Raw genomic sequence first — 11,289 nt, forward strand, 5'->3', positions numbered from 1 at the left:
CTCTCTCTCTCTCTCTCTCTCTCTCTCTCTCTCTCTCTCTCTCTCTCCCCCCTCCTCCGCGTCCCCGAACATCATAAAAAAAACAAAAAACTGATTTATTGACCTGTGAGTGAGAGAGCTGCACTTTGCCTCACATCAATGCAAGCTCTGAAACAGTAACCTGGAGAGAGGGGACATTTCACTACCGAGCAGAATCATGGGAATCATGGAGCTGCTGTTGTTTTGGTCTGTCTGTCATCCATCATCATCATCATCATCATCATCATCACAGGATTATTTGAGTCAGACATTTCTACATGAATAATGAAACATCTCTAATATAATGATAGTCTGTGAATATTTTGTTGCAACACTTAAACGTGTTTCAACTGTACAGGCATTTCCATAGTACTAGTATATATTGTATTATATATATTATAACATATACTATGAGAAGAGATCATGGAGTCCTGCAGTTCTCCTGTAACGGACAGTCAGGGCTCAGTCTTCATATCAAGTTGAAGGTGCTTCACATCTCAGTGATCTGCGTCCTGAGAGGTTTAGATCAGCTGGTGTAAGTGTGAGTCCTCACAGCTTTTGAGAACATACGCTTTCATTTGAATTCATCTAGAGGCCTTAATGGTTAAAGGGAATCCTTCACCCCCCCAAAAATGATCATTTCTGTTACCGTGAATTCTTGAGGAAAACTTCTCTCCACGGCGAACGAAGAATTAAAAAACAGAGAAAAGTCTTGATGAATGGAAGTACATGTGTGTGTGTGTGTGTGTGTGTGTGTGTGTGTGTGTGTGTGTGTGTGTGTGTGTGTGTGTGTGTGTGTAACTACATCAAAACAGCTGTTAACAAACTCTCCCACAGCTGGTGCAGAATAATCCATGACTCGTTAAATGTTCACTACTTCACACATTGGTGCACGAGGATGCCCCAATCGGACTTTTTCAGTCCCGATACTTTGTGTTTCGAGATGATCCGACACCAGCGTTGAGTTAATAAGATGAATGCCTCACTCTCCTAACTACATACAAATACATTTATTGAACTGGTATTCATTATTAAAAAAGTGAATTGTAAACCAGCAACTTAGTAAAACATCTTCAAAACTAACAGGAATTACAATTAAATTGTAAAACTTTTAATGGAGCAACACATTGATCAAATCTCACACAGTAGTTAAAATCCCACTATATAATGCGGTAGAGCATTTATATGTCCGTAAATCGTCTGCACGAGTCCGGACGAATCGGAAGTGTTTTGAACAGCGAGGTCTCAGTGCAGATGCGTGTTGTTGAAGTCGTGCGCACACGACTGGATAAATGAGACTCGGATCATTCTGCACCAGCTGTGTGAGAGTCTGTAAACACATGTTTTGATGTAGTGTTGCGGTTAAACGGGACATCTTGAATTCATCGAGACTTTCCTTCATTTCAAAAAAATTCTTCGTTCACCGTGGAGGTGTGCCAGAAAAACAAAGTTTTATTCAAGAATTCAAGGTAACACGGGACGAGTAGCTGATATACAAATGGTCATGTCCTTTGAAATCCTGTATTTCACAAGAAAATTGGATTTTTCGTTGTGCTGAATCAAAAGGCCGTTTTGACATGTGTCTTCATCGCAGGGTCGCAAACCACGTTTTCATGCGTTTCCAAACCGAACAAGGCATCCTATAGAATAATCACATCAGTGCTAAGCAAGTCATCTTGTGGATCACCTGCATTGTGGCCTCCTGTGTGTGCTTTACACATTACGGCACCATCTTGTGGTCAAATAGAACAAACCAAGAATAACTTTTAAATTCAATTTCCAACTAATTGTATGAAAACGGAATAATAACAGTTGAACTTCACAGATAAGGAAAGTCTAGCTCTTCATTCCGTCCATGTGTTGAGAGTGTGTTTACTTTATGCATTGCTCCTTCATGTTTCAGGAGCAATGCATCCGGACTAACACCTCGCTTACTGCAATGCACTTTCTCAATCCCTTGATGTTTTGCTACAAGGAGAGGTCGGGTCCTGACTCCTAAACAGTGCTGACATCGTTTGGTCTTTCCCACATGCATCAAGCCACAAGGACACTTCCACAAATACACACTGACGGTCAATAATGCATCCCTTTACAATACGGGGTGTCTGATCTCTTAAGTCTGAGTCGTATTGCTAAATCGAGCTCATAACAAGGAGAGTTAAGATTATCGTGGACTTCAAATCTGAAAGAAACTATAGTGTCTGTAAGATTATTCTTTCTTCTCTTGTTTGCAAAAAGAAGCTTGTGTCTGAACTTTACATGGTTTTCATAGGAACTCAAGCCCTCGTTTCAAACTAGTTTTTGACCGGATTGACTTGACGTGACTACCAATGACTACTCTATAGAGAGGTAAAGTCCCGCCTCTTCCAGTGTCCACGGGACCTTATTTCTGCAAAAATATGTACGGTAGTCAACGGCGAGAGACAAATGTTTTTTCCGATGCTGTTTACATTGTGCCATGAACTACACGTATGTTTGTCAATCTGAAAGACACTTTTGAAAGTGTCAGTTTGTCGTAATATTTAGTTTTATGTGAAACCACTCAGTGAGCTTCATCTATGGTCTCGCACAACATACGTTAGCCAAGGCACCACCTTGGCTAACGTATGTAACTGATATGTATGTATGTAAGTGAGACCACGTTGTTGGTGTGAGAACATTCTGGTACGAAACACACAGGAATCGTAGCTTTAGAGAAAGAGACGTTACGACACTTTTGGGTCTGTAGTCTTTCTAATTATGTGTTTTCACAGTTTTATACTTCAACAGTTTTACTGCAAACTGCAAAATTATCTTTTAAATTGACAAACATCATATGTGTAATTCATAGCACAATTCAAACAAGATCTAAAATTGTCCCTCGTCGCTGACTACTGTAACATGTTTCCCCCTAAAATAACGTCCCAAGGTGGTCCCACCAGAAGAGGCGGGACTTTGCCTCGACATCGGATGCCTTGTTATGCTTGAAAATGTTTTGGAAATGTATAAAAGGTGGGATGAGATATTATGACGAGTATTTAGACAGATTTTTGACCAGTTTTTGCAGTGTGACTGGACTGAATTCAACAGAGGGGGAGATCGTATGTGTTTCTGCTCATTACGTCTTTAATACCAAGAACTCTCTTCTCTGATAAAAAGACTTTGATACATGTTTATTTCACAGTTAAGAGCCTCTGGTTTGGCTCTGTAGAGGAGTTTAGCATGATTCAAAACCACCAATGCTGCTGTGAACGTCTTAATCAGCTGTGAGCAGCACACTGTGTGAACCTTTATCTGCAGTGGGTCAGTACTGGTCTCTTATAGAAGGAGTGGAATCACACAACACGACAACCTCTGACTCCTTTAGTGAGATGTGAACATGAATGTGTCTCAGAGCAGACACTTCTATAGAACATCAAGGTAGCAAGTCAACCGTCTCTTCAGACTCTATTTTGGTAAATGAAAGTGTCCTTGAGCGAGACACTGAGGCTGGACTCATGGACAGATTATGAGATAATGGGCTCCTGGACACGGATATATAAAAGGCCCCTCCTACGTGAGAACAAGAGCCACGGATTCAGAGTCATATTTTTGGTCCTTTTGTAGTCATTTTGATTATCTTTGTAGTTGTGTTGCGTGTCTTCTTGTTTGTTGTGCGTCTCTTTGTAGTTGTTTTGTGTCTCTTTGTTGTTGTTTTGTGTCTCCTTGTTGTTGTTTTGTGTGTCTTGTCTCTTTGTAGTTCTTTCGTTTCTCTTTAAGGTCATTTTGCATTTCTTTATAGCGGTTATGCATCTCTTTGTAGTGGTTTTGTGTGTCTTCTTGGCTGTTTTGCGGTTCTTTGCAGTCGTTTTACATCTCTTTGCAATATTTTTGTGTCTCTTCTTGGTCAATTTGCATCCGGACTCTTTTTGGTCGTTTTGAGTCTATTTGTAGTTTTTTTGTATTTCTTTATTTACTTTTTTTTGTCTCTTTTTAGTCATGACATGTTTGAAGAAATGTCATCAGTAACTTCAAACAGAAGCACCGGCCCAGGGGCCCCTAACCTGGGCACTGTGCCCAGTAGGTCTATGGTTGTGCTCTGCAAAGAGCTGCTGTTGAGCCTGACCTTTGACCTAAATTCAATTTTTGCTTATTGGAGTCAATCAAAAATAATTGAATGTAGGTTTTTCTAAGGTGTGGTCTGTGTTTTTTCTGCAGGTAGTGGTTGTGTTCTGTCTGTGGGGATCTGATGTCAGCAGAGCTTATGTTTTTCAAGCCAGTAGACCTGGAGAGGGAGGAGACAACCCACCACCTCACACTAAAGGTGAGAACCTTTGATTCAGGTCACATTAGAGAGAATGCAGGTTTAAGACATGAAGCATCGGCTTCACTTTTCAGAACCAGAGGTTGCTGGCTGGTTGGTAAGCCCTCTAAATGTGCCCAAGCACTGAAACATTGAGTTCGTAATGATATGTCCCCTTTAAGAAACAGATGAGTACAGTATGTTTGCAGCAGTTGTGTCTAACTGTGCTGCCTGTCCTCCCTCCAGTCGTCTCAGAATGGGTCAGCTCAGCGGGCTCCTGCAAGGGGAGGTGCTTTGAGCTGGAGGAGGCCAAACCTCCAGGATGCAGATGTGACAATCTGTGTAAAACCTACTACAGCTGCTGCTCCGACTTCGAAGAGCACTGCCTGAAAACAGGTCAGTCTGATGTCTCAATCACTTCTCCTGGTTTTACCTTCTTTGACATATTACTCAGCGAAAAGTAGGCTTCATTTCCTGTACTGCTTGATTGTTTAGCTGGACGCCACAAAAACAGCTTTGGTGGGAGTCACGGCCTTTGGCCAAGAAACAAGTTTTTGTTGTACTTTCTTGTGTCTTTGAGGAGAAGCCTGCTGTTATTCTATATTGTCATTAACAAAGTCCACGAAAAGACTAAAACCAACAATGTGTCCGTCCGTATCTCAGTAGTTTCTAACTCCTCAGACCCAGAACCATCGGTTCCTACATGAGATTCAAATCTTTAAAAGTTAACTAGAATTAAAAAATAAACGAAAATGCATCTTCATTTTATTTTGAAGGAAACTATTTTCTCTTCCTACTTATAGGCCATAGAAGTCCATGTAAGGAGGTGGTCAGGGTGGATGTGTTGGTTAACACAAGACTCTCAACCAAAAGTCAGAGTTGACTCATTAATTTACTGAAATAATAAAACAAACACATTTTAAGACAAGCCACGATGTTTTTACTAAACATAACTAAGTGGTAGATTTGTTGCATTTTTGTTTTGTTTTGTTTCAATTTACAAACTCCGTAATTTGGGAGACAACATGTTTAGTTGTATAGTAAATGGAAAATGGACTTTCTTTTTTCCCAACCACTAGAAGCGCTTTACGCTACATGTCATCATTCACCCATTCATACACTGATGCACTTCCCCACGGACTGGACGGGCCGAGGATCGTACCACAGATCGATGACCAGCTCTCCCTCTGAGCCAGAACAACATGTTGTAGGAGACACGGTTTATTTGCACGTACATTGCTGCTGCTACTCCTTATATTTCCTGTTTTCTACTGAATCTGTTTGGAATACTACACAGCGGTACTACGGTAGCTCCAGTACTCAGAAAGCTCGACGAACACAACATGATAAGTGCTTTCTGCTGTGGCGGATATAACATGAACAAAAGGCAACTGTCCTGGAGTTAACCACCACGTCAGTCTTCATCTGATGCTAATTTAGAGCTTGGCCGAGTGAAGACAATGAAACCGCGGTTTCATCTTGAAAACATTAAGCAAACAACAGTGGGGCATTTTCCAAAACTAGAAGAAGAAAATAAATCTACAATCATGAGCTCCTTGTGCTTTTATTGCTTTGCTTAGGATCAAACCGACTTTGGGTGCCTGAGACTTATATCACAGTATTCCTTCTTGATGTATTGCATGTTGATGTTGAAGCAGGGAGATTACAGTAATGACGTGATAGTGAACTTTCCTCCCTCCCGTGTCTCAGCGGGAGGTTTCGAGTGCACGCAGGATCGCTGTGGGGAGGAGAGGGATGACGAGCACGCCTGCCGCTGCTCGGAGGACTGCCTGGAGAGAGGAGACTGCTGCTCCAACTATAAGTCGCTCTGCAAAGGTACTCATCATGATCGGTCCCAGAATAACAACGTATAAATAACTGAGGGTGAATGTGCATGAAAGACAAACGGTCATTACTCCTGTGCTGTTGTTTCCCACGTCAGGTGAGACTTCATGGGTACATGGAGACTGTGAGGAGATCAAGAGCGCTGAATGTCCTGCAGGGTGAGTCTGGAACTGACCTCAAAACATGCCGTAATCTACTTAATTAGGTTTATTTTATTCAAGAAAAGGCCTTCGAAAATGTGACAAAGTTACTTTGAACTGGACAATGTAAATAAAGCAGTCACAATAAATGAGTCCCCAATGAAGTCAAATCATATAAAAATACCTTTTGCTATTTTATATTTTGAGAACTGATTCAGTCTGCAAATTAGGAGCACTTCCATTGTTTTCTAACATATTACACAATCAGCACCTGTGGATTTTGTGGATTTGATCTTTCCTTCTTTGTTCTTCTCAGCTTCATCCGTCCTCCGCTCATCATGCTGTCTGTCGACGGCTTCAGAGCCTCCTACCTGAAGAAGGGCAACTCCGTCATCCCCAACATACACAAACTGAGTACGTCTCCTTTATTTATTCTCGTGCTTTCTTTCCTAAAAGCAGCTCTAGAAGTATTTTTAAACATATATCTATTCAATCTGGCTTTTATAATTTTATGTTTTTATTGTTATTGTCTCAGTGCAAAGCCTAAGAAAAAATAATTTCCCTTTAATCAATTCAACTTCTCGCAATGACAAGGCGGGTCCGGCAAAACGACGCGGTTCACCTCTGGAGCGGAGCTGCGTGGGCAACCGATCATAAGTGACTACAACAAGTCTTCTACATCTGTCCCCCCTGTCAGGGACAAGAGACAAAAGGAACAACAACACATAAGTGAAGAGACTTTCAAACATGAGGGACATCACATGCTAATGACTAACTGACAAGATAAAAGAGCTGGGAACAAACGCTCGCCCAACTCATGTTTTATCTCCCCCTCGTCCCAGATCTGATCCATCCTCTTGTCTCCTCATCCTGATAAAAGCACAATGACGCTTGTAGATATTTACAAGACGAGCTGAGACCCAGTAGTTCGCTCTCTTTCTCTATTCTCTTTGATTTAGTGCTTAAAGTATGTTTTTATGAAGTTCAATACTGAAAAGCTTCCATTTCTTTCCTCTTAGGAAAGTGTGGAACGTCAGCCCCCTACATGCGACCAGTCTACCCATCAAAGACTTTCCCAAATCTATACACTCTAGTCACAGTAAGTGACCCTGGGTAATGTCTCTCTATACGTCTGTTGAGGTCCTTCATCCTGAATATTTAACATATTAACTGCAGTGACGTCTCTCTTTGCAGGGCCTGTACCCAGAGTCCCATGGGATCGTGGGGAACACCATGCACGACCCCGTGTTCAACGCCACCTTCAGCCTGCGCACCAGAGAGAAACTGAACCACCGCTGGTGGGGCGGACAGCCCGTGAGTTAACGCTGGATACCAGCTTGTGATTGGATGGGAATCACACCAAACTTGCACTGAGTTAGCGATCACTTCCTGCATGTCACTCACTGGGATGATTATAGGTTTCTACCCAACTGAGACTTTTGTAAGACACAGTGATCACAAGTTTCATATCCTGGAGGTTCATAGAGAAATATCCATCCTTTGTAAAGAAGAACACTATTACTTGTATAACTTCACCACTAAATGTTCTTGATAACAAAGACAAATTGCATCCTAAGTGGACAAGAAAGTACACTACAACACTAAGTACACAGCAGATACTGTATATAATTAGCTAGCATGACATGGACACAGCGATATGATCTCAGGAGCAGAGGTGTGACTCTTAACCTTCAGCAGACTGCTAATACATTCCACTTCTGTTTGACAGATCTGGATCACAGCAGAGGAACACGGAGTGAAAGCAGCCTCTTTCTTCTGGCCTTGGTACTTAAGTTAGTACTGGAATATTTTGAACGCAGCGCTGCACTGGTAACTTACGAAAACCTCAAAGAGGCTATGGGTACTTTAGGAGGAAAGGAGTATGGGTTACTGTCTGTTTAAGTAGTCAGTGTTTTAGTCAATGTGTATCATTAAAGCTGAACGTGATATATAGTATACAGTACTGCACAGTGTGTATTCAGGGAAGTCTTCAGTCCTGGTGGATCTTGCACTGTAGCTCATTTGTTTATGATAATAAGCTAAACGCTTGATATGTTGGAGAATTCAAGCCTTTATACACACTGATCTTTTTTTAATGTAGATGATTACAGATATAAGTTTGAGCAAAACAAAAATGAGAAATGTAATTACATAAATACATAATTGCTTTACTTCACTTTGTGGGTCATTAAAACAGACAAGCACAGAGATGTTCTTGAACACACCAGCCAAAGCCTGCGGCCATGTTTACACTGACGAGGATCAACCTGAATACACAGAGTACATGTTTTCAGATACACGATTCAGATTCTTTAATCTGAATACTGTAGTAAAAAATAACCAAAGTAGACTGAAGCTGAGACTTCAAAAATAATATTCATTTTGTAAAAAATGTAATAATGGGTAAATAACAAAAGCAATTTAAATACATTTTTCAATCATGACATTGGTCTTAGGACAAAGTAAATGAGTCGTACACATTATGGAGCTCAAACAGCATAATGGCAACATGTGCTCAAAAGATCCTTATTCAACATTTAAAGACGCTTTTCTCTTCACTTCACCCCAGTGACAGCAGAGACGGAGCTGTTTCAGAAAACATTAGCATGTCGATGACATACTCATCACGAGGGAAACGTCCTGAGACGGACTGACTGACAATGGCTCCAAATACTCACAAGACTCGGGACAATAGCCCCACACACTCAGTCACAACAGAGGCCATTGACCACTCAAACGCCAGCTTGTTGAGGCGCTGAGCAAAAATCATTCAAATCAAGAATAAAATGAGAGAGACAAAGTGGTCGAAAAGAAAGATCAGGTCCCCTTCGCCCCTTATAGTCACCAGTAAGTCAAGTATCCAAATACACACAGAACTGTGAAGAATCTGTAACTGCGTCTTGTTTCTTGACCTCCTACTTCTTACTCCTTTTGTTTCCAGGGTGATTCCTCTAGAGAGGAGGATTCTGACCATCCTTCGCTGGCTGCATCTGCCCGATGATGAGAGGTATATTGTTCTGTTCTTTGGGACTTCACTCAAGATTGTTTTAGACATGAATGCACTTGTTAAAAGTTGTTTTTTTATTATCCTGTGGTCTTGTAAACCTGGGTCTTTCTCTTGGACCAAACGTTGACTTGCAGTAGCAGGAAACAGCTCAGGTGGAACTAATAACTAATAGCTCAGTTCCAATGAAGTGTCCCAATAAGTCAAGATAACACAATATACACAACCTAAATGGAATGCAGCCGTTACTATGTATTTAGGGTTAATTAGTTACAGCCCAAAGGCGCAGAGCTCTATATTGAGTTTGTGTCAGTTTGTAATTATTTGTTGTAGAGCTAGAAACAGGAAACTTGGCCCAATAACTGTAAATGATGTGCAAGTGCTTCCCAAGAAACATGACTCCAATCAGCCACATGGTGGCGCTGTGATTAAAGCCCCCAAAATTAACTTTAGAAATGACTCAGCACATAACTAGACCAAAGTCAACAACCGTTCATCAATCATCACATCATTTGCAGAATATGTCCACAAGAGTACCTGAAAAATACCCTGAAAGTTTCACTCAAATCGACTACTAGGGGAAGCTACAAATGTTATGTTAGTCATACTTGTATTAGTTATTGAACAGAATGTCTGGCGTGAGGAAGGTACAGTATTTAGATTTTGTCTAATATACCATTTGGTTATAGTTGTTTTTGTTCACTTCATTTCAAAACTGTCTTTAAGTTGAACTAAGTGACTGTGCTTATTTAGTTTGAGCCAGTTCATGATGAACAAGTTGTAGTCTTATGCAGCAATACTGAACATATTTATTCTTTAGAATTTATCTCTGTAATTTCTGATGAGTTAATGCTCATGTATATATATTTTTAAATGACTTGTATTGTATGTCACACATGTTAGAAGTGGTGAGGGTTTTATATTTAGTCAGTCGTGTCAGTGAGTTGTTCAGTGTCTCTTAAAGACTTGAAGATGAAGTCAGTGAAGCGGTCACTAGCTGATCTGGGTTCCTGAGTTCAGCGTGAGTCACAGTGAGATGCTCAGCAAAGAGTTGTATCTTGCTTACTCATCACGGTGACCTCACAATGCTCTCATACCTGGATGATGTGTTGTGTCTTTAGACCATATGTTTTCGCCGTCCACTCGGAGCAGCCCGATACCTTCGGACATCGACTGGGACCGCTCAGCAGTGAGGTGAGCACTAGTGGATTCAGAGGGGGCAACTGACCCCCTTGGTGCGCCCATGATTGAAAAGAATGCAGCAAAACTGCCCATAAGGATGTCCTTATGGTAGATCAAATATTATGAAGTGCTTTCTAGGGTGCCCCTCCAGTGGAGAAAACATGGTTAAGTGCCCTCTAGGGTGCCCCTCCAGTGGAGAAAACAGGGTTAAGTGCCCTCTAGGGGCCCTTCCAGTGGATAAAACATGATATAGTGCCCTCTTAGTTGACCTTAAAATTGAGAAGACACGATGCAGTGCTTTATAGGCTGCCCTACATGCAACTTTATGCGCACTAGTGCCGTTTTTTTTTTTTGCCCCTGCCCCTCAGACAGCTTGAGTCCACCATTGGAGGGGATCAAGGCACCTGAGGGTGGACAAGTGACTGAAAGTGTGAGGCAGCAGCTGTGCTTCATTGCATCATTAAATTAGGAAGTATATATCTTCACAATGTCTTTATTTATCCTGTCTACAGTTGGATAACCCTCTGAGGGAGATCGATAACATCATTGGTCACCTGATGAACGGTCTGAAGCAGATGAACCTGCATCGCTGTGTCAACATCATCATCGTAGGAGACCATGGTATGACCGCCATATAGTCACTGCTCTTACACGTCTTTCCTTGAGTTAAACCTGGACAGTTAGTTTAAACAAAAGAACCCTAACCCTTCAAAAGAAATAGTCGACAACTGTTGAAAGTGAGGCCTTTAGATTTTCCATAGTAACTGCGAAAAAAAAAACAGTGAAACTGCCAAGTGAAGCCAATGCTTCATGTGTTAAAGCTGCATTCTCTCTAGTGT

The 11,289-nt window shown here is 41.3% G+C and overlaps 1 protein-coding gene across 1 annotated transcript in view; it reads left to right on the forward strand.

Moving 5' to 3' along the window:
• The window catches only part of enpp2l (ectonucleotide pyrophosphatase/phosphodiesterase 2-like), a 32,104-nt gene that overhangs the window by 311 nt on the left and 20,504 nt on the right, over positions 1 to 11,289 (forward strand). The window contains exons 2-12 of the mRNA XM_031878504.1: positions 4,195 to 4,300; positions 4,526 to 4,675; positions 5,990 to 6,115; positions 6,222 to 6,282; positions 6,581 to 6,678; positions 7,284 to 7,363; positions 7,459 to 7,578; positions 7,994 to 8,049; positions 9,206 to 9,271; positions 10,390 to 10,462; positions 10,963 to 11,071. Of these exons, the coding sequence (XP_031734364.1) occupies positions 4,195 to 4,300; positions 4,526 to 4,675; positions 5,990 to 6,115; positions 6,222 to 6,282; positions 6,581 to 6,678; positions 7,284 to 7,363; positions 7,459 to 7,578; positions 7,994 to 8,049; positions 9,206 to 9,271; positions 10,390 to 10,462; positions 10,963 to 11,071 (1,045 nt within the window). The remainder of the gene's footprint in view (positions 1 to 4,194; positions 4,301 to 4,525; positions 4,676 to 5,989; positions 6,116 to 6,221; positions 6,283 to 6,580; positions 6,679 to 7,283; positions 7,364 to 7,458; positions 7,579 to 7,993; positions 8,050 to 9,205; positions 9,272 to 10,389; positions 10,463 to 10,962; positions 11,072 to 11,289) is intronic.

Source organism: Anarrhichthys ocellatus, unplaced genomic scaffold, assembly GCF_004355925.1.
Source record: "Anarrhichthys ocellatus isolate YVR2014 unplaced genomic scaffold, GSC_Weel_1.0 scaffold183, whole genome shotgun sequence".
NCBI classification, from domain to species: Eukaryota; Metazoa; Chordata; class Actinopteri; order Perciformes; family Anarhichadidae; genus Anarrhichthys; species Anarrhichthys ocellatus.